Source organism: Trachypithecus francoisi, unplaced genomic scaffold (assembly GCF_009764315.1).
Source record: "Trachypithecus francoisi isolate TF-2019V2 unplaced genomic scaffold, Tfra_2.0 Lachesis_group4, whole genome shotgun sequence".
Lineage (NCBI taxonomy): Eukaryota > Metazoa > Chordata > Mammalia > Primates > Cercopithecidae > Trachypithecus > Trachypithecus francoisi.
This window is the reverse complement of record NW_022681469.1, coordinates 108901409-108926177: the sequence shown is the minus strand read 5'-3', so window position 1 is coordinate 108926177 and position 24769 is coordinate 108901409. Positions and strand designations below refer to the sequence as shown.

The following is a 24769-nucleotide window of genomic DNA, read 5'->3' as shown; positions in this document are numbered from 1 at the left end:
CTGCATAGTACTCCACCAAGCCCATGCCTTACAAGGTTCTGGTCCACTCTCTCGTGGACATCTGGTGTCCGCTCTGTCACCATTATAAACAATGCTGTCAGGAACATCTTTGGGCAGCTCTCCCAGCTTCTCCGGGGCTGTGCCCAGGCCTGGGGCTTGGGCTCTTGGGCTGCAAGAATCTTTGCCTTGGTGAGGTGTTGCCTAGTTGTTTTCCAGCACTGCATACCACATCCCACTGTCATTGTCAGGCGTGGAGAAGTCTCTGGGAGGATGAGAAGTGGCCACGTGCAGTGCCTGCCCTGAGTGGCGGAGCCTTCTGCTGTAGGCAGCTCTGTGAGTTGCAGTGCACCTGATGCCCCTTGCCTCAGCCAGACACCCCATCTCCTCCCACTTTTTTTGGATGAGCTGACGTTGTGTCCTCTCCCATTGGGGCCACTCATTCACCTGGAAACATGCCCACGCTGACCTGTAAGCCACACGGGATGTGGTTAGTCACACGGGCTATGGGGCCAGGCTGCCTTGGCTTGGGCCCCAGCTCCACCACTTAGTTGCTGTGGGAACTCAGGCAAGTTCACGAACATGTCTGCACCTCATCTGTACATTGGAAATAACAGCACAGATGTCACAGGGTTACCATAAGTATCCAACATGTTAATATATGGAGAGTTTCTAGCACAGTGTCTGGCGCGTGGTGGGTGCAATGTTAGCATGAGCTTTTATGATCTCCCTGGAGGTCTGAAACCAAACCCTTCATCATGGCTAAGCAGTGCTGGGCAGAACCAGATCACCTCCTCTATTCTACCTAATGTATCTCTATTAAGTCAGCCCACGTTACCTACTCAGGTGGCCATGTTTACCCTTGAACTTGCTCTTCGTCTTTCTGTTCCCTGAGGTGCTGTGTGGCCCCACCTCCCTGCTGGCTGGCTACGTGGGTGTGAGTTTTGCCCTGTGTGACTTGTGGGGATGAATTTGACCCTCAGCCAGTCCAGCAGGAGGGAAGGCTTGGGTCTTGGTCCTGGCCCTTCTGCAAACTCTCAAATGTCATCCAAACTGCTACTCACAGGTAGAACTGGGTGAGGACAGAGCTCATGACCCCTGCACGGACCCCCTTTGGGGAATCCCGGCCCTTTGAGGGACTCAAGCATAAGTGATCACTGACCGCAGCCTTGGCGGAAGGCGGGTCCCCATGAACGCGACTCCCCCCAGGGCCTGTCACAGAGGCCAGTGTGTCTCACCGGATTCTTCTCGGTGGATTCGCAGGTTCACGGCCACCACTGCCCCTTCCTCAAGGTCAGGGTCATCTGTGCCTCACACCCACCTCCCCTCCTGCACCCCTGGCACCCATTTTGGCCTGGGTCAGCCTCTTGGCCAACTTCCGAGGGCATCATCACCTTCATCTCCTTACCTCACAGTGGACACTGGCCCTGCCCTGATGTCAGGTGCCAGTCCCCTCCCCACCATGCCAGGCATGGCGCAGGTGAGGGCCCTGTCGGTAGGGGCACAGCCCAGGAGGCAGAACAAGGTGTCATGGCCCAGCCCTGCTGGGCGGTTCTGTCCCTAAGTAAGCTTGGGCTGGGGATCAAAGAGGGGTCTCCCAGAAGTGGGGCAGAGGCTAGGATTAGGGAGGGGGAACAGGTGACCCTGACACCCCAAAACCTGGTGGGTACAGGCAGTTTGGCCGGCAGCAGGGGCCAGGCACTGTGTTTAGGGAAGAAGGAACCCAGGGAATAGGCTGATGACTCCCAGAGGGAGGCTGCCCGCCCACAGCTGGCGCTGGAGCTCCTGGCAGCTGGCGGGGGCCCTGGTGGTGTGGAGAGGAGACAGTGGGACGGGACAGGGCACAGGCGAGGCCGGTGACAGGTGCGTGTGTCTGCCAGGTTGGTGCAGCCTTAGGCGGGAGCTAGACAGACGGGAGGGAGGGAGGGAGGGCGGCAGGTGCGAGGCAGAGCAGGGGTGGGGTGGGAGCAGAACACAGGCCTCCCTCCCGGGCCCGGCTGCCGTCTCATTGACTAAGTCACTCCTGAGAGGGTGCAGTCGCACCCCAGTTGGGTGGTTTCCAGTGTTGTCAGCTTCACTGAAAATGGAATGTCCTCTGGCTGCCCCAGCTGTCGGACGCCTGCCTGCTGTGAGGCAGTAATTAGATGCTCGTGTAACACGTGTGTGTGTCTGTGTGTGCACGTCAGGAAAGGGTGGGGAGTAGCAAGTGGTAGACCCGTGGCTGAAGGGGCCAGAGGCTGAGAACATGCCCACATATGCACACACAGTACACTTTCACACAAAAGTCACACTCAGACACACACAGTACACATTCACAAAAATAACACAGTACACACTTGCACAAAAATCACACTCACAAATACTTGCACAAAAATCACACACACAGTACACTCTCACCCAAAATCACACTCACAAATACACAAAAATCACACACACGATACACACTTGCACAAAAATCACACACACAGTACACCCTCGCCGAAAATCACACAAATACACACTCGCACAAAAATCACACAGTATGCCCTCACACAAAAATCACACAATACACAAAAATCACACACACACAGTACACTCTCACCCAAAATCACACTCACACGCAAATACACAACTTGCACAAAAATCACACTCACAAATACTTGCACAAAAATCACACACACAGTACACTCTCACCCAAAATCACACTCACAAATACACAAAAATCACACACACGATACACACTTGCACAAAAATCACACACACAGTACACCCTCGCCGAAAATCACACAAATACACACTCGCACAAAAATCACACAGTATGCCCTCACACAAAAATCACACAATACACAAAAATCACACACACACAGTACACTCTCACCCAAAATCACACTCACACGCAAATACACAACTTGCACAAAAATCACACTCACACACAATGCACACTCACACAAAAATCACACCCAGACACACACTGTTCTCTCCCAGGGCCTAGCGGGTCTTCAGCTGGAGAACGCAGGGCTCCGAGGTCCCCACCCACCACGGGCCTGACCCCTCCTTGCTCCATAGCGACCGCACCCAAGCTCTGTCCAGGCCACTGTGCTGGGATGGGGACATGAGCCACTGTGGGTCTCTGGGTGGTGCTCCCCCACCAAGCCAAGAGCTGCAGTCCTGCCTGCACGGCGCCTCTCCAAACCCTGTCGGTTCTTCCTCACCTTGGCCCTTTGAAGCCTAAATGAGAAGATCTATTTATAGCAGTCAGCATATGGACCCTGCCAAATGTGCCCGCTCAGACATATGCTGGCGGCACGCTCAGCCCGACGCTACGCCAAGTCCCTCCCCAAGGCCAAGCCAGCCCAGTTCCCCTGAGGCTCATGCCCACCAGCATGTGCTCTCCTGGGTCCCTGGATCCCCTGACATATGGTGGCTGCTGCAGAGGGAACCCGGGCCTCCAGGGAGAGCTAGCCAGCCACGCGCTTCTAGCCCAGGCTCTGTGCAGGGAGGGCCCCCAAGTCCCTTCTGCCCCCACCTCCTGGATACAGACAGGTGGGCAGGTGGGAGGTGACAGCCAGAAGCACAGCAAGGGCGTCACCTTGAGAAGAGGGGACGGGCCATCGTCCCAGCCTCAGGTGGGACATGAGCCCAGCTATTAGCAGTAGGGCCCGCAGGCGGGCTGGGATGCCTCCTCCACTAGAACCCTCCCCTGCACGTTCCAGGTTCTTCCACAGGGAACCCATGCCTACTGAGACAGGAGCCAGGCTGGGTTCTTCCCATGTGTCCTTTTATTTAGTCCTTCCAGGGTCATTTTACAGGCATAAAGATTGAAGCCCAGGGTGGGTGGGCCACTTGCCCAGGGGCACACAGCAGCAAGCAACAGAATCTGTGTCTAGCACTGGGGTCGGGCTGTGGGATTCCATTATTCATGTTCTCTTCAGTGCTCAGGGCCTCTGTGATCCATGAAGACAACAACCCTGTTCCGTCCATCTTGGTTCCCTCCCTGTCCACCCCCAAGCACTCAATAAATACTGAATGAATGAATGATTGTGAGAATGAAGGATGAATGAGCACACGAGGAAGGTGGAGATGGTGAGTGTGAGTCCCCAAGCTTCAGCCAGGCTTCTCCAACTTGCAGTCTTTCTCTTCTCTCTGGGGTAGCTAGAAATGATGAGACAAGGTCTTTTATTCTGATGGGGTTATCTCCTGAGGCTTTTATTCTGGTGGGAGTATCTCCTGAGGCTTTTATTCTGTTAGAGGTATCTCCTGAAGCTCAGATATTTCCAGGGGCCAAGAAACTAGGGCTGAATCCTCCTTTTTCTCTTTTCCATGAGAGGGATAGGGAGGGAAACTAAGTCTTGGGACCTTCAGTAGTGGGATGCCCCTATGGTCAGTACTGGGCTGCCCTAGAAGGACAGCCCCAGGCTCTCTCCCCAGCCCCACTCAAGGGGCTTCCCTTCATTTCCTCATTCAACTCAAGGACTCCACTCCCTTCCAATATTCTGTCTGCCTGGATGCCTTGGCCTTATCCAGTAGTCTTTTTTTGATTACCCAGGGTGGCATGCAGTGGTGTGATCATGGCTTACTGTAGCTTCCACCTCCTGGGCTCAAGGAATCATCCCGCCTCAGCCTCCCAAGCAGCTGAGACTACAGGCATGTGTCACCATGCCCAGCTGCTTTCTTATTTTTTGCAGAGATTGGGTCTTGCTTTGTTACCCAGTCCGGTCTTGAACTACTGGACTCAAGCAATTCTCCCACCTTGCTCTCCCGAAGCTCCGGGATTACAGGTGTGAGCCACTGTGCCTCACCTCCCCTAGTCCTTATTTGCAGCCTGTTGGACTTGTGAACACCCAGGGAATGGGCCTTCTCTCCACCCTGTGTGCAGGGGAGGGGTTTGAGAGAGGCCGAGACGTCCAAGCACTGCCCCTTTGCGTGGGCTGTATTCCGTCCAGAGCCATAAGAGGCAGGGCTGGACTTGGGTCCCAGGCCTTCCTGCTCCACCCAGGGGCCTCTCTTTCTGCCTCTCCTGCTCCGGGTTGTGAGGACAGGTTTTCCTTTAGGGCGCCAAACAGGGGTGAGAATAGGAGGTCTCCCCCAGGACCTGTGGTCTGCACCATAGCCTTGAAAGCAGCCTCTGCTCCCCATCCCCCCGCCACCACACTAGCCCCTGTGGAGGAAGTCGAGCCCCTGCCTGCACCCTCCCCAGAGACTCAGTGACTAACAAGGGGCAGCCTCTTTCAGACCAACCCCATTCTGCAGCTTTCCAGCTGTAATTAATGTTTGCTGTGTCATTAGAGAAATTCTTGATAGGCTCTGACAGGCAGAGGGTTTGCAGAGCTGGCTGGGTGAGCAGAAACCAGCTGCCAACAGCCACCCAGTCCTCCTCACTCAGGGTCCTGGCCACCTTCCCTCACAGAAAGCCGCCGCACCAACGCTCAAGGCCCCCTGGTGTGGGGACACCTCCTGGGCTTTGTTCAGATCCCCCACCTTTCCTTCTGTCCACGCAAATGCCACCGACGGCTTTGCAGACCACTTCACGCCCCAGGCAGCACACAGCACATGTATTTTCTCACGTTCCCCCACTCCAGGAACCCCAGGGTGATGTCAGTATTTTCAGTTTTCAGAAGAGAGAAAACAGAGGCTGGGAAAGACCCAGAGTTTTGTGAGCATCAGGAACTGAGTGGGAGGATCAAGCCCCGCCCAGGTCCCAGCTCCTGTCAGAGAAGGGGAGTTTCACACCAGCTCCTCCGTGTGCCCAGTGTGTTCACGAACACATCACATCTCACTCTCACGATGGTCCTGTTAGTAGCTATCAGTGGCCCCATTTGTCAGAAAGGTAAACTGAGGCTCAGAGAAGTTAAGGACATTCTGCAAATCACCCAGCTGGGGAGCGACCAGCTGCTCAGCAGGCAAACTCAGCTTAAAGCTTAGCTTTTCCTGCCCCGCAGAGCTGCCGCTGCTGGCTTCCCCTGGCCCTCACACCACACAGAGCCCCTCTGCTCAACTCACCACCAGGAGCCCTCCAATTCTCCAGTGGATTCTTAGAGCGAGAGCTCAGCCCCCTGTGGTGGATGGGGAAAGTGAGCTTGGAGGAGGCCTGGGGTTCCCCACCCACTCCCTCTTACTTGAGGACTTGGGTTTGGCGTGAGTCAGTGATCCACCACTGCCCGACAAAGTCCTGCACCCCAGGGGCTCAGTGCAGCTTCTTTTGCTCAGGGTTCCTGGGTCAGGCACTGGGAAGGGCTCAGCGGGGCGGTTCAACCCTGCTCAGCAGTGGCTCCTTCACTCTCAAGCCAGTGCCATGGCCCTGACCTCTCGGTCCCAATGGGACCACACCCCCCACCACCCAGGTCTCACAGCAAGGTGCTGGGAAAGCCGCTTTTCTCACCTGGTGGCTGCTTCCATGACACAGGAGGCAGGGAGGCCAGCCTAGCTAGAGGCTGTGCCCAGGACGGACATGGCTTCGCTTCTACTAGCGCCTTGGTCAAGGCTATCTCAGGCCAGCCCAGATTCAGGGGTGCTGAGCTAGACCCTGTGTCTCAGCAGTGGGTGGCAAGGTCTCTGCAGACTCCGGATGGGAGGTAGAGACGCAGCTGTCTTTTGCAGACAGGGTCTGCCCTAGCAGCCCTGCCTTGAGCCCCTATTTACTTCCTGCATCTGTTCCTTTTCTCCTATGTTAGAACGGCTGTCCCAAAGGGGCTGAGATGGCAGTTTACTCATTTTGTATTCTCTGTGCCCTCCCCTCCCAAATGCCTACCGGGATGTCCATCTGTCAGCATGGATGCCCCGGCACATAGACCAGCAGGTCCCAGGAGGTGGGTGGGGGTGGTCTCACAGGCCTAGCCTCACAGGCAGGGAGCTGGGGTCTCCCTCCAAGGCCCTCGGCAGCCCCACCTGACAACCAGCCCCTCCCAGAGGCCATCTCTGAATCCGCCGCATCAGACACCTTCTGGGCGGTCGTGAGCTCTCCCAGAGGAGGCTGCTCCGTCATTCACCCTACTTTGAGCCGACCCTGAATCGTGCAAATCTGGAAAGCACAGAAGATAAATGAGGTGTGACATTTCACTTGAGAACGTGATCATTCACTTTACAAAGCGGCGTGTGGTGTTTGCCTGTGGGGCTTTCCGGAACACATCCACTGGGGAGGGGGCCAAGCCCACCAAGCCAGGGGCTTCCAGCAGCAGCATTGCCTGATGAACTGGAGGAGGAAGCCAGGACGGCCTCAAACCCCAAACCAGCCAAGACCCTGCAGGAAATGAAACCCCACTCTGATTTCACCCGTGAATATTGGATCAAAAAGCCTCAGAGACACTCAAGGAAATCCAATTCCACAGAATATCGCAGAGATAAGAATCGGCCATGATTATGGAGAAGTTAAACAAAGAATTCAAAGTTGGCTTAATATTATCTATTAATAAATGACACAGTGTCCGCAGGTCAGCTGTCATGCACATTCATAATGACGAAAGGCATTTGATAAAATCTAGTGCCAATTTCGGATTTTAAAGCAACTGCTAGAAATAGAACCAGAAACACACTTCTTTATCGAAGTCAAGAATCTGTCTCAGTTCAACAGCCAGAATCATTCTAGGTGATGAGATTTTTTAATGATTCCCATTCAAAAACTTATATTAAAAAACAGCAAGGCTTTCATCATTGTCCAGAAATTCTGGACATAGCAATAAGACACGAAACAGAATTAAATGGGATGTCTACAGGGAAGAATTGTAATTATTTGCTGACAATATGATTCAAGACCTTAGAAACCCAAGAGAAGCAACTGAGAAAAAAATGACTTAATATAAAAATTTAATACGAAGGTGCTGGGCTGGAAATCAAACAAACATATACAAATCAATAACTTTTCTCTGTACTAACAACAGCTAGTCGAGACACATAATTAAATAAACGGTCCCCACTTACAACGGCACCAATGAAATAACAACAAAACCCTCCCAATTCCGAGGAATGAACTGACAAGAGAAATTTAGGATCTTTATGAAAAACTCTATAAAGTTATCCTGAGAGATATCAAATAAAACAAGAGTGGTGAGATGTGCCATGTTGGAATATTACCCAAAAGTTATTCTAGAATTAATTCATAGGTTTAATGCAGTCCCTCAACAGGCTGGTGGCGAGTTTTACAAAGCAAGGTAAAATCCTTCTAAAAGTTCATCTGAATGAATATTCAAATGGCAAGAGTAAAGAAATACAGAGACCTGTAGTCCCAGCTACTCAGGAGGCTGAGGCAGGAGAATGGCGGGAACCCGGGAGGCAGAGCTTGCAGTGAGCTGAGATCCAGCCACTGCACTCCAGCTTGGGCGACAGAGCGAGATTCCATCTCAAAAAAAAAAAAAAAAAAGAAGTGTGGACTCTCTCCAGGGTACTGGGGAGCCACGCAAGGTTGTAGGGGGTAGGAGGAGAGGCAGGAGATGCTCCAGCCTGGGTGGAGATAGAGCACCAGAAATCAGCCCAGGGGAATAGATTACTCAATATAGTGTCAGGGCAATTTGTTGCCTATTTGGGGGAAGAGAGAAAATCAATTTTGATCCTACTTTACACCAGAGAAATAGTTTGCAGGTGATTGACAGTTAAATGTAGGAATTCAAACAGTAAAGAGATTGGTAGACAGAGGAGGATGTCCCGTCTCAGGATGGCGTGGAGTTCCCCGAGCTGCAAAGCGGTGGAAGGCCATGTCGGTGGGGAGAAATATGCCCCACGTTGCTGATGACATGCAAGTCAAAAGCAAGCGTCTCCACGCTATGGCACTGGCTTTGTCTACAGAAACCTCTTTCCTGGGAAGCGAGCATAGGCCACAGCGGGGACAGCGCTGGACAAGCTTCGGGGAAACGCCATGTGAGAAGATCAAGAGATGCCACGTTTTTCTTTTCTTTTCTTTTCTTTTTTTTTTTTGGAGACAGAATCTCACCCTGTCACCCAGGCTGGAGTGCAGTGACACAATCTCGACTCACTGCAACCTCCGCCTCCTGGGTTCAAGCGATTCTCCTGCCTCAGCCTCCCGAGTAGCTGGGATTACAGACACCTGCCACCACGCCGGGCTAATTTTTGTACTTTTAGTAGAGACAGGGTTTCACTATGTTGGCCAGGCTGTTCTAGAATTCCTGGCCTCAAGTGATCCGCCCACCTTGGCCTCCCAAAATGCTGGGATTACAGGTGCGAGCCACCACACCCGGCCCATGTTTTTATTTTCACAGCTCAGCCAGATCCAGCTGAGGTTCCTTGGCAGCCGGGACACCAGTACCCGGGACACGCAGTGCCTGACAGGTGGCTTTGGGGAGTGGGAATGGTGTGACTGTGTGAGCGAGGGCTGGTGGCTGGGGAACCCTGTGGGGGGAGTGACAGGCCTCTCGGGTGCTGATGGGCGTGGGGACAGCAAATGCCTTCCCGGTCATCTTGAGGCACGAGGCGCCCTAGGTGGTAGGATAGTAATTGTTTCATGGTGGTGTGTCAACATCCCTGGGGTTATGATAGAACTTTCTAGTAACAGACAGGAGATAGCACCCCTTCCAACTGTGGAAACATCCCGGTCACTGAACAAACTGGGCTCGGCCACTCCGTGCCTGGGGCGGCCATATCCCAGCCCTGTCCCAGCCCATCTTCTGTTGCTGAAACCTCCTGGACTTGAGCTGTCCTCCTGGCTCCGCCTCCCAAAGTGCGGGGATGACAGGTGTGAGCCGCCATGCCCGCTCCGGGAATCTGCATTTTTAAGTAGCAATGGGGTGGGTGTTGTTGCTGCCTTCTGGGCTTTGCTGTGGGGGAGTCTCCCAGGCTAGGCTTTGCTTGGTCATTTATTTCCCTTATTAGTTTAATGTTTGAGGGCTAATTGCTCATTTCTAACCTTCACCCCAAAACCATGCCCCAAATCTCTAGCATAATTAATAGCAGCCAAGAAATACACACAGATTCAGTCATCATGGTAACGCTGCTGTGCAGCAGGATCTGTGCTTGCAAACAGCCCACATGCCTGTGCACCTGCGCCTGGGGAGAGGGGAGCCAGGCCTCAGCCCCACCAAAGGGTCCTTCCAGCGTCTTAGGAGGAGGTCCTGTTTTACCACCAGACTGTGACCCAAGGTCAGAACAGGGACAGAATCTGCCAGCTTGACATCATCAGAAAGGCTTTGCCAGAGCTCAGGGGCTCCTGGAGGTCAGGGTACTACTAGGAAAAGAAGAACCAGCACCTCTCTGCCTTCAGTCTCAAACCGGCCATCTCTGAAAGCAACTGGAGAGATTCAGGTCAGACTAAAGATAGAACTTCCTGCTGCCAGGGTTATGAGGGTGTGATGGAGAAGTTGCCAGGCATCCTTGGACACCTAGACGTCTCCTTGCCTGGCTTAAGTGATGCACTTTCCGACGGTGGCGAGAGGGGGACCACTGTTCCCAGGGAGGGTCATCCCTCCTCTCCCAGGCCAGCCAGCCACCCACACCCCACATCCCTGCCAGTGCTGGAGCAGGGAACCATTGCGAAGTGATTTCTCCCTCCAACGGCGCCATACATCATGTTTTTTAATTTAAAAGATGCCCCGTGGAAGCATAACAGACCATTAAATGTTTGGGTCTCTAATTAACTCCAGATTAGCACGGGGCTGCAGGCCCAGAGGTAGGACGGCGAAATAAGCCTGGTGCATCCCAGGAGGCAGCACTCAGGGCCCCAGCCCCATCCCTGAGCCCTCCCCACTCGGGTTGGGAGGAGGCAGAGGGGACCAGGCACCCCCTTCCCCACCTGCCAGGGCCTTGGGGAGGGGCTGCCTCACCGAGCCCTGGGCTCCTGCTCCAGGGCCTGCCTCTGCGTATTCTGGGGCGAGGCAGGAATCTGCATTTTTACTTTTTTTTTTTTTTTGAGACAGGATCTCACTCTGTCACCCAGGCTGGAATGCAGTGGCACAATCATGGCTCACTGCAACCTCGACTTCCTGAGCCCGTGGGATCCTCCTGCCTCAGCCTCCCACCTAGCTGGGATCACAGGTGCACACCACCACACCCGGCGAATTTTTTTATTTTTTGTAAAAATGGGGTCTCACCATGTTGCCCAGGCTGGTTTCGAACTCCTGGGCTTAAGCCGTCCTCCTGCCTCCGCCTCCCAAAGTGCTGGGATGACAGGTGTGAGCCACCATGCCCGCTCAGGGAATCTGCATTTTTAAGTAGCAGTGGAATGGGTGCTGTTGCCGCCTTCCTGGGCCTTGCTGTGGGGAAGTCTCAACTTCCTGGCTAGACTTTCCCACGCTGAGCCTCTGTTTCCCCCTCTGTCCAACTGAGGTAACACTAACCTTTGCCTCCCTGAACCCCGGGGAGGGGCTCTGCGTGTGGGAGGGACCGCGCACCAACGGACCATGGAGTAAACAGGAGCTTTTCTCTGTTGCACACTCGCAGGGTGTTCCTGCTCTTGGGGGAAGGGCAGGGGGAGCCCTGAGGCTTCCATGAGTTGTGTGGATGGCCTAGGGTCAGATGGTAAGGTTGTCAGGCACTCAGCACCGTTCCCACAGCCCCCTGACCTTCCCCAGCACTCACTGAGTCCTTACACAGGGGGGACGTGGTGCACGCAGCGGTCCCCTCTCTTCTACTCCCCAGCCTGGCCTCCTGGAGGGCAAGGCTGAGGTCAGGGGCCTGCCAGACCCAACCGTGTGGGCGTGTCCCCAGGAGCCAGCCCCGCTGAGTCAGCCCTCCCAGCCCCAGCCTTGCCTGCATCCCCCGCCAGCCTCTCCTGGACAATAGGATGGGAGCAGGGAGTGGAAGAGAGGGCCGGGCCTGGGGGTCCTCTGGAGCTCTGAGGCTCCCCCTGCCCTGCCCCCAGAGCTGGCGAGAGCCCTCCATGGGCCCCCCTGTGTGGGCACCAGGGCTGACAACTGTGCTGAAGGAAAACCCACGTGTGTCCAGCATGCGGCCCCGTCTCCCACACTGCCTCACACTGACCTTCCCTCCCCTACCGAGGAGGAAATGAGTTTCTACTGGGCACACCCTTGTACCCAGCACCATGCCAGGAGCCTTAAGTAGCTGGTGGTGCCTCCCCACCACAACCCTGGGAGGCAGACGCCATGATGATTTCTGTTTGACAGATGAGAGGACTGAGGTTAAGAGAGGTTAAGTGACATGCCCAAGGTCACACAGCAGGTGCATGGCAGAGCCAACACTGTCTCCTGGCCCGCGATGGTTCTGTGTCCCCTCACACAGCAGGTGCACAGGTGGGCCCCCCACCTGCTCCTAGCCTGGCCAGGTCACTGTGGCAGGCCTTGCGGCTCAAGGCCCAGCTGCCCTGATATGCCCATCACAGCCTCATGGGCTCTGCGGCAGAGCCCAGGGAGACAGGGCGAGAGCCAAACTGCAGAGGCAGGCAGACGTTAGCAGTAAACATGATCTATCGGCAAAACATTGGAACGATGAAAAGTTATTGATCTATAGCTTTCCACCCATCTCCCTGCCCCCCTCCCCCACGTGTCTGGCCCTCTGCCCACCTTTCCCCTTAGAGCTGGAAACTTCGCTCCATCAGCAGAATCCTCAGTCCAGCCCTGGCCCCAGCCCCAGACCAACCCTGGCCTCTCATCTGGTTTAAATGATCGAGACGAAGAACAATATTTTTAGACAGATGCACGCCCGTCCCAGCACGGCTGCTGTGATTATGCAAATTCAGTCGTAAGAAGTTTAAAAGCCTGGAACCACCATATTTCTTGATTTCATTAGTGATGACACAGGCTGCAGAAGGAACTTGGTGCCCGCCTTACACGCACTGTCCCCATTGTCCCCTGGGGGGCAGGGGGGTGCTCTCCGCAGGGGCAACGTGTGTGAGTGTGATCACGAGACATCACGAGGGCTCCAGCCGGGGAGACACAGACACAATCCCAAGAGTCCTTGGAGGCACCTGGTTCGACAATTTCATGTTAGGATGGGGGAAACTGAGACCTGGAGACGGGAATTGGAGATCCCGGACTCTGGCTCCGGCCCAGATGCCTGGCCTCTCCTGCTGTGGCCAGTTCTCCTAGCAACTCCAGTACTCAGAGAGGAGAGGGTCTTCCAGGAGAGGATTCTCAGGAAGCAATGCCATGCTCTCTCCTCCCACCCCTTCTGAGCAGAGAGGCCCAGGGAGGGGAGATGATCTGGCCAAACAACACGCTCCTCTCCCAGCACTCAAGCCCTTCCACCTGCCCCCGCTACCCCTGCAGCCCCACCTCCCGCCCAGCATTGCCCACCACTGCCTGCGCCCTGGGCACCCCACACTCCCTGGAGGGGCCTCCCACCTTCATGGCTCCAACACACCTCCTCTACCTGAGATGCCTGTTACCCTCCTTCCCTAACAAACTCCTACTCATCTGCTGAGGCCCTTCAAGCCTCGGCTCCTGCCAAAGCCCTGCCTGGTTACCCGCCGTCTCGCACACCTCCCTAGCTCCTGCCAGGCCTCCTGTTTCCCTGCAGGCCCCACTGTGGTCTGTAAGCCCTTCGGGGGCCCCATGGTTCCTAAATGTCCAGTGTCTGGCAACCCATCTTCAGTGGACAGAACAAGGCCAGGAGATGAACACGGACCCTCCTGCTCTGGGTCTCAGGGGCACGGCAGGAGGTTGACTCGCTGGCCCCTGGCCCTGAATCCCAGCAGGTTCCAGCTGGAGTCGGGTCTTTTCTGCTGTCCGAGGGGGCAGGGTCCCACTCTCAGATGCTAAACCACTCGCCCTCCACCCATCCAGGAGAGAGAACCTCTTCAGGAAGGTCAAATGTGCTTCAGACTCCATCCTGTTGAGTGTTCCCTCCACCTTCAACGTTCCCTGAAATGGCCAGCTCATTCTGTCAGGGGCATTCCCGCTCACCCCACCTCCCGTCAGCCCTGCCCTCCGCGCCCGCTCCTGCTTGAACACCCCTGCTGATGGGGGGCTCGCTATCTGTCACAGCTTGTTGGACAGAGCTCTTTAGCAACTGGGTCCCAGGAGTGCTCCTATTTCCAGAGGCCACTGACGGTTCCTGCCCCCTCTCCACCCTCCAGACAGGCCCAGAGCTGAGCACATTCCAGGGTCACTGGGCCTAACGTCTGACCCCATTCTCTGTTCTCCTGGCTCCCATGTCTGTCCCCCAATAAGCCCTCTCTGTGAATAGGCTATGCTGGCTGCCCCTTCCTTCCAGCTCCCCACAGGCACTGCCTGTGGGAGGCAGGGCTGCCCCGAGATGGAAGCCCGGTAGGCTCAGGCCTGGGACAGGCAGATGCCCCCAGGACAGCCGAGGTCTCCGCGCAACGAGCAGACTGCGCCAGCGGCTGTGAGTGAATGCAGTCGTTCTGGGAGCCCATTTCCCCGAATAGCCCAGGAGACCTTGGCCATTCCCTTCACTTGAGGGGCTTCCCATCCAGACCACAAAGGGTACGTGGTCCCGTGTCCCATGGCGTGGCCTGTGGTCCTCTCGTGGCTGCCCAGGGCCGGGCACGTGGAGGCCTCTCTCCCCCTGGGTGAGGGGCATCAGACACTGAAGCTGGTGGGGACATGCATGACCCAGTGGGGTATGGCCCAAAACTGAGAGGCAGGACCTCCTGTGGGTTAGGGTTAGGATGCCCTAACTCCCTGTGGGCACCTCATATCTTTCCTGAGGGGGTAACAGCTCTTACGGGCTTGATCAAACGTGAAAAGGATGGCCAGGCATGGTGACACACACCTGTAATCCCAGTGCTTTGAGAAGCTGAGGCAGGAGGATGGCTTGAGTCCAGGAGATCAAGGCTGCAGTGAGCTGTGATTGCACCACTGCACTCCAGCCTGGGCAACAGAGTGAGACCCATCTCTTTAAAAAAAATACAAAGGAAGCTAATGTTTGTGAGAAACCACAAACCCATTGGGAGGAGTGGTCTTTACTCCCATTTGACGGAAGAGGAAGCAGAACTGGCGCATCCCAGCCCGTGCGCAGCGTGGCCCGAGTCTGTCCAGTGCTGGCTGCCAGGCACCGCGCTGGCCCTGGGATGCCACAGCAGTGACCAGGACACACAGCTCCTGCTCTTGCAGTGGCAGGAGCAGCTCCAACATGAATTAAAAGTAAATAACCAAGCACAACATCAGGGAGAGAGAAGTGCCAGGATTTAAACTAGGTGGGGGCCGAGAGTGAATTCGGGGTGCAGAGCAGGGAGGGCTCTTGGGGTGATGCTGCTGCATCTTGGACTGAACAACAGGAGGGAGCCGGAGCTTCCCAGGTAGAGGGGTGGCTGGTGCAGGATCATCAGCCAGGAAGGGGGTGTGCATTGGGGACGGGGAGTGAGAAGGCGCGGAGGCTGATCCGGTGGGCCCTGGAGATCGTGTTTGGAGGCTGGATTCTCTGCCATGCGCGGAGGACTAGATGCCCTCAGGGCTGCGCAGAGGGTGGGGCCTCAGGACTGCCTTGGTGGTTAGCAAGGCTCCCTCTGGCTGTGGAGGGAGAATGGATTTTGGGTGCCAGGAGATGAGGTGGAGCCAAGGGCGTCATCCCTGCCGGAAGTGGATTTGGGCAGTTTGGACCAGGGCGGTGGTGGTGGGAGTGGAGAGATTCCGGATGCTTCTGCAGGTGGATTTGGACCAGGTGTGGGGGGAGGAAAGAGAGGAGTCCAGGATGCAGCATCAACTTTAGGTGGAGGAATGCGGTGGATGGTGAGCAGGGAGATGCCAGCAGGGACAAGATCTTGGAGCAGCCACTTAGACGCGACGGGAGAGAATCTTCAAGTTGGGGGCAGCTGAGGGCCTCGAGATAGATCGGGGGTCAGCTGCACGGAGACAAGAGCACAGGGCAAGACACCCTGGGAGTGCTGGGAAGGGGAGGCTGTGAGGACTGAGCCTGGCCTGGAACACGTGGAGTCGGGGTGAAGGTGAAGGAACCTGGATGGAGAGGTGGCAGCTGGGATGCCGTAGTGGAGAGGGCTGCAGGAGGGAGCTGGCAGCTGCCTGGGCCAAGGGCTGCCAAGAGGCTGAACAAGACAAAAATGGGCACTGGAAGGGCAGAGGTCGCCAGTGACCTTGGTGAGAACGGCTCAGAGGGCCCCAGAGGGGACGCTGGACGGGGTGGAGCTGAGGATGGAAGAGGAGGTGAGGGAGGGGGATGGAAACCACTGCCGATCCTTCCAAGAAAACCTGCCACGTTGAGGCAGAGGCTGGAGGGCACGCAGGTCAAGTTGGTTTGTTTTACGGAAGGTTCTAGAACTAGAACCTTCCAATACATTGATACAATAGAACTGTATCGAGTTCCATTACAGCAGCTACTAGCCACGTTTCTGGTGCTCCAGAGCCACAGGAGACCTGTGGCTGCCCTGCTGGACGGTGCAAGTACAGAACCTCCATGCATCCAAGAAAGCTGCAGAGGAAGGATAGCATTGCAGAGGGCTGGAGGTATCAGACCCCAGGAGTGCCCATTCCAGAGGGGCCACAGCCTCTGCATCTCCCTGAGGCAGGAGGCCAGGCCCGGGGAGCAACAGGTGCAGATGGGCTGAGAGTAAGGGGAGCTCCTTTCAGGCAGCGGGGAGCAGCCCACCTGAGGGGTGCCGTGGGCCTGCTGCCCTCCCTGAGGCCTTGTGGTCCACACCCATGCTAGCCTCTGGGTCTGAGGTTGCAGGTGTGCTGAGGAGGGGAGCAGGGCTGGGCCCGGGTCTGTGCAGGAGAGCAACGCCCGTGTGGGGTCTCCACACCTGCCTTCCGTGCCGACCAGCACTCCTTTCTAGAAATGTTTAATGAGCGGATCACAGGATGCAGGGTACAGGGGCAGGTGTGCGTGTGGATCAGCGAGTGCATCAAGAATGACTGAGTGAGCGATCCCAGCTGGAAAGGGCCTTGGGGGGCCTGTGGTCCATCCAGAACCTTCCTGGGTGATTTGGCCTTTCCCTCTTTCCTGTGCCAGGTCTATAGCCTCTGCCCTTGGGGGCTCCCAGACCCAGGGCGCCTCCCAAACCCTTCCTAGCACAGCACCCATCCAGCCTGTCCCCCCGGCCCCCAACAGGAGGCTGCACAGGGCTGACTCACAGTGTGACCTTGGAGAAGTCCTTCTCTCTCTGTGCCTCAGTTTCCCCACTGTGAAGTGAGCTGCAGAATGAAAACTTCGGGGCCCTTTGGCTGGGCGTGGTGGCTCACACCTGTAATCCCAGTACTTTGGGAGGCCGAGGCGGGTGGATCACTTGAGGTCAGGAGTTCGAAACCAGCCTGACCAATATGGTGAAACCCTGTCTCTACTAAAAGTAGAACAATTAGCTGGGCGTGGTGGTATGTGCCTGTAATCCCAGCTATTTGAGAGGCCCAGGCAGGCAAATTGCTTGAACCTGGGAGGCAGAGGTTGCAGTGAGCTGAGATTGCGCCATTGCACTCCAGCCTGGGCGACAGAGCAAGACTCCGTCTCAAGAAAAAAAAGAAAAAGAAAAGAAAACTTTGGGGCCCCTCCAAAACTTGGGGCCATAGAGGGGGCAAAATCCCGTGCCTCTTACGGGGCTGCGGGCCCACCCTTCCTCACTGGCAGGGCGCTGGCCACACGGGGAGTCACGCCCACACACCCCGAAGATCCCCCTGCCCAGGAGACTCGGCAGTGAGGCCAGGCTGGGGGTCGGGGGAGGACTCCCCAAGCCCCTGCAGGCCAGGCTCCTGCTCACCTGGACTCTGGGGCAGGGGCCGAACAGGAAGGTGAGGGCTGAACACTGGGCTGGGGACGGCCTCCCTCCCTCATCACGTGGGCTGCCCAGCCCGATGGAGGAGGGCTCAGAGCCAGGTGGGGAGGTGAGGCTGTGCTCCCAGCACCACTCCCAAGGAGTCTGATGCACAGATTCTTATACTCACAATGCGGGGAGTGGGGCATGGTGGTAAGGAAAGGGCTGGCAGGGGAGGAACCAGGTGAGCCAGGAAGCAGGAGACAGTGTGGTGCCCAGCTGGGCCCTGGAGATGTCAGCTACTGCTGCACACTTAGAGCATGTTTCCTGCATGCATGCAACATGCCAGACATACAGACCCCCGTGCATGTGTGAACATGAGGAGGAAATCTGGGGGGCTCCGAGCTGCACCTGTGCCACCCACACCTGCCTCCCCTTAGCCCCGGACACACCAGGGCCCCAGGCCTCGCTGCCCAGACAGGGCGCCCTCAGTGACACCTGCTCTGCCCAGTGCCCCAGTGAGCATGGCCTGTGCACTTATGTACACAAGCCCTGTGTACACACATCTGTACACGCACGCACGCAGACAACCTGGCACACACGTACGAGGGCTCACGTGTACCAAACACGGGTGTGGGTGGACGTGGGTATACATGTGTCCACAAACACACATGCGCACACACACACGTACACACACACACACGTGACCCCCATGAGCACGCAGCCCTCCAGCCCTCAGCTGCGGGGCCCAGGAGAGCCTGGACAGCCCCAGGCCCCAAGCCTCCTCCCTGTGCCTGTGATAAGGGCTCTTAGGCCCTGTAATCCTCCTTACCTTGACTTTGGGTTATTTTGAGCAAGAGATTAAAGGTGATTACGATTGTGAGCTGAGGCGCCACGCTTCCTACACGCTTCCTGCGCGGCCGCTGGCCAGACCCGCCCTTCCGGAGGCTGGGCACAGCCGGACGCCATCCGCCCCAAGCCCTCGGCCCGCCCCCGGCCAGCACGCGCCTCTGCCTGAGACCTGGGCCCCCAAGAGGCCTGGGAAAGCTAAATCCCAGCACTGGCACAGGTTGTCTGGGCACGGTGGAGGGATGGTGGGGAGGGATGGAGGGGCTGGCGTGGGTGCGGGATGGCAGGTGCACATGGCATGACGGTGACTGAGACAGTGCTGACTCTCCCGTGATGGTGGATTTCACATCCAACCAGACCACGTGGGGACCCCATTTTCCCAACCCAAGCAGCCCCCAGAGCCATTTTTGAGTGGGCCTAGCCAGGTCCCACCCGGCTGGGCTGGGCGTCCCCTGGCCACTCCAGGCCAAGCCCTGGGTTAGCTCCCCGAGGCCTGCTAGGACCTACCTACAGCTCCCATGCCGTCTGACTTCTCTTTAAATCAGAAATAGACTCTTCTCCAGGAGCTGGAACAAAATTGTTCTTTATGAAGTTTCCAAAGGGAGGAAAAAACCCATTTTACATCATTATTTTTTTTTCTCTAATTTAAACCGCTTCAGTGCAGACTAGTTGCAAACGTCAATATCAGTGAAATACACCCAGCTGGCTGCACGCCAGGCCACGGCTTGGTGACAGAGGCCGGCTGTAAATCCACATACTAACAAGCAAACACACACCCATTTCTCTATCCTGCAGGGGAAACACAGGCGGCCAGGAGGTGAGGCTGCACACCAGGGGCCCCCTTGTCTCGAAGGCAGTGGTGGGGGGTCCGTGGGGGAGCAGGAGCCCAGCGGCGTGCCTCGCTCCCCGGACGTACCTCCAGCCCCATCTGCAGGGTGCTTCCTGCCTGGGGCTTCCTCCCCTATGTCTCGGTCCCTACATCCTCTGTGTCCAGGCTCAGCAGACACTAGGGAGATAGAGGAGGCACCGTCCTGCCTGGAGACCCTCGGGGTCCAGTGGAGGCTGAGGAATAGAGCAGAGGACCCCATATGGTGGCAGGGAGGATGGTGGGAGAGGCATCGGCTCCCCCAGGGACCTCAGAGCTGTCCCTCTCCCAGCCTGGGGAGGATGAGCAGAGCCTGGAAATTCTCGGCGGAGCAAGCGGTTCCCTTCCTTCCAGAAGGGAGGTGGCCACACTCCACCAAGGTGAGGTGCAGACAGTGCCAAGTCCCAGTGCCGGGCAAACGCCCTCAGAGACCATCCAGCCAGCTCATTTGGGGAAACTGAGGCCCGGAGGGGGCACAGCATGCCGGGGACACAGGGCAGGCGAGCTCAGCCCGAGACCTGGTAGACACAAGTCCCTGGACAGGCCAGAATCCCGGTGCCTCCCTCCCAGAGGGCTGGAGAGGAGCCCGCGCCCTAGAAGGATTCTGTGCCGTGGGCTGGGGACCCTGCGGCAGGTGCACAGGGCAGCTCCTACAGGCGGCTCCAGGGGCGTTGTGGCCGGGCCTCCTGGGAGCAGAAGCGGCAGGCGACAGGCACCGTGCCGAGTGGGGGCCTTCACACGCGCATCCCTGGCCACAGCCAGCCAGCAGAAGCCCCGTCACTCCTCAGCCAAGCGACTTTAGGTCCCAGTCTCCTGCCTCAGTTTCCTCATGCGACCAGGGTTGTGCCAAGAGTGAAATGGGCTTCAGGGGGTCTCAATTCTGGGCTGTCAGTACCTTGGAGCCCAGCCAAGCAGGTAGTGCCCCATCCATTTTGCAGATGAGGAAACTGAGGCCCGAGAGCCGAGGAGACCCCTCCACGGGAGGGTGAAGCATTTCCTCTGTTATCCTGACCCGTCTCAGGACCCCCAGGGGCTTCTGAGGAAAGGGCTTCTGTTTTCTTCTGTGTTTTACAGAAGAGGCTTAGGGGGCTCAGCGGAGCAGGGACTCAGCCCACGTTCAGATGCGCTGCTGTGAGATGCTGGCCATCCCCTGACCGCTGTCTTCTCTTCTGTCTTGCAGCAGGAACGTCGGAGCAGGAGGAGCCAGTGGAGCCATCAGGACACCCAGGCCCATGGGGCAGGAGGCCTCGGTCACCGCAGGACTGGGGCGGAAGACAAGAGACGGCCGGCCGTGAGGGAGGCACCCTCCCTCCCTGCGCTTAGGTCACGCGGCCATGCAGTTTGGGACAGGACACCCCTGAGAGTGCAGGCACCTCCCCCTCCCGCCCCTCCATCCCTCTGGGGGCTGCCGCCTGCCCCCCCCCCCCCCCCCGGTCCCCCTGGGCAGGCTGAGTTGGGGCTCCCTGCAGGGCAGTCCCGATGGCCGGGTGTGGGTGGGGCGCGCTGTGGGTGTGTGTGGCGGCCGCCACCCTGCTGCACGCAGGCGGCCTGGCCCGTGGGGACTGCTGGCTGATCGAGGGTGACAAGGGCTTCGTGTGGCTGGCCATCTGCAGCCAGAACCAGCCGCCCTACGAGGCCATCCCGCAGCAGATCAACAACACCATCGTGGACTTGCGGCTCAACGAGAACCGTATCCGCAGCGTGCAGTACGCCTCGCTCAGCCGCTTCGGCAACCTCACGTACCTCAACCTCACCAAGAACGAGATCGGCTACATCGAGGACGGCGCCTTCTCGGGCCAGTTCAACCTGCAGGTGCTGCAGCTGGGCTACAACCGGCTGCGCAACCTCACAGAGGGCATGCTGCGCGGCCTGGGCAAGCTGGAGTACCTGTACCTGCAGGCCAACCTCATCGAGGTGGTCATGGCCAGCAGCTTCTGGGAGTGTCCCAACATTGTCAACATCGACCTGTCCATGAACCGCATCCAGCAGCTCAACAGCGGCACCTTCGCCGGCCTGGCCAAGCTGTCGGTGTGCGAGCTCTACAGCAATCCCTTCTACTGCTCCTGCGAACTGCTGGGCTTCCTGCGCTGGCTGGCCGCCTTCACCAACGCCACGCAGACCTACGACCGCATGCAGTGCGAGTCGCCGCCCGTCTACTCCGGATACTACCTCCTGGGCCAGGGCCGCCGCGGCCACCGCAGCATCCTCAGCAAACTGCAGTCAGTCTGCACCGAGGACTCGTACGCGGCTGAGGTGATCGGGCCCCCACGCCTGGCACCGGGGCGCTCACAGCCGGGTCGCTCCCCGCCGCCCCCACCTCCTCCAGAGCCCAGTGACACACCCTGTGCCGATGATGAGTGCTTCTCCGGGGATGGCACCACACCACTGGTGGCCCTGCCCACGCTGGCCACTCAGGCCGAGGCCCGCCCCCTCATCAAGGTCAAGCAGCTCACCCAGAACTCGGCCACCATCACCGTCCAGCTACCCAGCCCGTTCCACCGGATGTACACCCTGGAGCATTTCAACAACAGCAAGGCCTCCACTGTGTCCAGGCTGACCAAGGCCCAGGAGGAGATCCGCCTGACCAACCTGTTCACGCTCACCAACTACACCTACTGTGTGGTGTCCACCAGCGCCGGGCTGCGCCACAACCACACCTGCCTCACCATCTGCTTGCCCCGGCTGCCCAGCCCGCCAGGCCCGGTGCCCAGCCCCTCCACGGCCACCCACTACATCATGACCATCCTGGGCTGCCTCTTCGGCATGGTGCTGGTGCTGGGTGCCGTCTACTACTGCCTGCGCAGGCGGCGGCGTCAGGAGGAGAAGCACAAGAAGGCCGCCTCTGCCGCAGCAGCTGGCAGCCTCAAGAAGACCATCATCGAGCTCAAGTATGGGCCGGAGCTGGAGGCGCCCGGCCTGGCCCCGCTGTCCCAGGGCCCGCTGCTGGGCCCTGAGGCTGTGACGCGCATCCCTTACCTGCCTGTGGCGGGCGAGGTGGAGCAGTACAAGCTGGTGGAGAGCGCGGACACCCCCAAGGCCAGCAAGGGCAGCTACATGGAGGTGCGAACCGGGGACCCTCCGGAACGCAGGGACTGTGAGCTGGGCCGGCCGGGTCCCGACAGCCAGAGCTCGGTGGCCGAGATCTCCACCATCGCCAAGGAGGTGGACAAGGTCAACCAGATCATCAACAACTGCATCGATGCGCTCAAGTCCGAGTCCACCTCCTTCCAGGGCGTCAAGTCGGGGCCCGTGTCCGCCGCCGAGCCGCCGCTGGTGCTGCTGTCTGAGCCGCTGGCCACCAAGCACGGCTTCCTGGCGCCCGGGTACAAGGACGCCTTCGGCCACAGCCTGCAGCGGCACCACAGCGTGGAGGCGGCCGGGCCCCCTCGTGCCAGCACCTCGTCCGGCAGCTCCGCGCGCAGCCCCCGCGCCTTCCGAGCTGAGGCTGTCGGGGCGCACAAGGCCGCGGCCGCCGAGGCCAAGTACATCGAGAAGGGCTCCCCCGCGGCCGACGCCATCCTCACTGTGACGCCCGCGGCCGCCGTGCTGCGGGCCGAGGCCGAGAAGGGTCGCCAGTACGGTGAGCATCGGCACTCGTACCCCGGCTCCCACCCGGCCGAGCCACCTGCGCCCCCCGGGCCGCCGCCGCCGCCTGCGCACGAGGGTCTGGGGCGCAAGGCCTCCATCCTGGAGCCGCTCACCCGGCCGCGGCCCCGCGACCTCGCCTACTCGCAGCTGTCCCCGCAGTACCACAGCCTGAGCTACTCCTCCAGCCCCGAGTACACCTGCCGGGCCTCCCAGAGCATCTGGGAGCGCTTCAGACTGAGCCGCCGGCGGCACAAGGAGGAAGAGGAGTTCATGGCCGCGGGCCACGCGCTGCGCAAGAAGGTTCAGTTCGCCAAAGACGAGGATCTGCACGACATCCTGGACTACTGGAAGGGCGTGTCGGCCCAGCACAAGTCCTGAGCCCCCCCAGACCCGCGATGCCCACTGGACCAAAAAGGATGCAGGATCCACCCAGAGACTCACACGCACAACACCACAGCATCCAACACATGCACAACACCACAGCAACTGTGACAGCAGTCAGGGGGCCCTGCAGAGGCGAGGGGGGCGCGGGCGGGGACAGACAAGGGGGACACGTCCCGAGCTCCTGTGGCTGGTCCTGGGATGCGCTCGCCGCCCCGGGCGGTACGTGTCCATACACACACACACACACACACACACACACACACGAGGGACTTCGGAAAACTGTGTCTTAGGGATGGGGGGTGGGGGTGGGGATTTTTTTTCATTATCTTTCCTCTTTTGAGTCTTCTCTGCCTTTTCTTTTCCTCTCTCTTTATTTTCTTCCTTTTATAAAAAAAATAATAAAATACAAGTTCTTTTAAAAAGACATAAAACGCCGTCCGTGGGGGGTGTGGCCGGCGTGGCCACCTCGGGGCCCCTCGCGTGATCTCCTCGGTCCGTGGTTTTCTGTGGATTCTCTGTCCAGTCTGTCTCTTCGTTGCCGCCTCCGGAGTCCACCGCAGAGGGGCAGTGTGAATGCCGGCGGCCAGGTGGCCTCTGGGGCAGGTCCTGGAGCCCTGCTGGACTCAGGGTGGGTGGAGGCTGTGCCTGTGGACGGCCGGGGTGGCCGGAAGGGCCGAGGCCTGGGAGACACGTCCCCCAGCCCAGCCCCCGTGTACACTGTAGTCGTTCTATTGTACAGAAAAAAAAAATTTCTATATTTGCAATGTTTGCTGTAAAATGAGAAAGAAAAAAAGACTATGTCTACTAAAAAAAAAAAAAAAAAAAAAGACTATGTCTACTTAAAAAAAACAAAATCTGCAAAGGAAAAAAAGTCAAATGCTTGTTTGTCCTGGATTTTTACTGTGAGTTTCAGGGAAAGAGTTGAGGTTTCTTTTACGTCCCGTTTTGGGGGGTGGTTTTATTGATTTTGGCCTTGGGGTGGGGACATGCTGTGCTCTCTTGGCGAGGGCATGGTGTGACCAGGGGGGTGCATGTGGGAACCCTTGGGAGATGGGCGGCCCACACTGGGCTGGAGCATGTCTGAGAGCCAGTGTGGACTGGCAGGAGCCAAGCTCAGGTGGCAGCGGGAGGATGGGTGGGAGCAGGGTCTTGGCGTGGTGGATCTGCGGTGCGGGGCTACTTCTGTGTGTGTCTGGCTATGCCTGCCAGCGGGGTGTGTGCAGAACCCAGCAGCTGAGGGGTTGTGAGTGGGCCTGGGACGCCCAGAGGCTCTTGAGTGAGGTTCTGGGTGAGTCGATGGTGTGGGTTTGCATGTGAGTGTGAGCGTGAGGTGGTTGGAGGGTGCGTCTGTGTGAGGGTGGGCTCCCCTGCCATCGCCAGAGCCCCAGCTACAGGAAGTGCCCAGAGACGCCTAATTCTGCGGGGGTCTCTCAGGATGCTGAGCCCAGAGCGAGACCCTGCACTGCAGCCCCTCCACACGCATCTCACCCACCACCCCTCCCCCAGACAGCCCGCCCTTGTGTGGCCCATGTTCTGAGTGAATAAGAGGC

At 58.0% G+C, this 24769-nt stretch overlaps 1 protein-coding gene across 4 annotated transcripts in view; it reads left to right on the top strand.

The window, feature by feature from the left end:
* ELFN1 (extracellular leucine rich repeat and fibronectin type III domain containing 1) overlaps positions 1-24096 on the top strand; it is a 38741-nt gene extending 14645 nt beyond the window's left edge. Inside the window, exons 1-2 of one of the 4 annotated variants that reach the window (XM_033193237.1) lie at positions 18486-18602; positions 20428-24096. In XM_033193237.1, coding sequence (XP_033049128.1) covers positions 20727-23213 — 2487 coding nt within the window. In that variant the 5' untranslated portion in view covers positions 18486-18602; positions 20428-20726 and the 3' untranslated portion in view covers positions 23214-24096. The other 3 variants (XM_033193238.1, XM_033193240.1, XM_033193239.1) reach the window with 3 other exon arrangements.
* Positions 24097-24769: the final 673 nt, after the last annotated feature.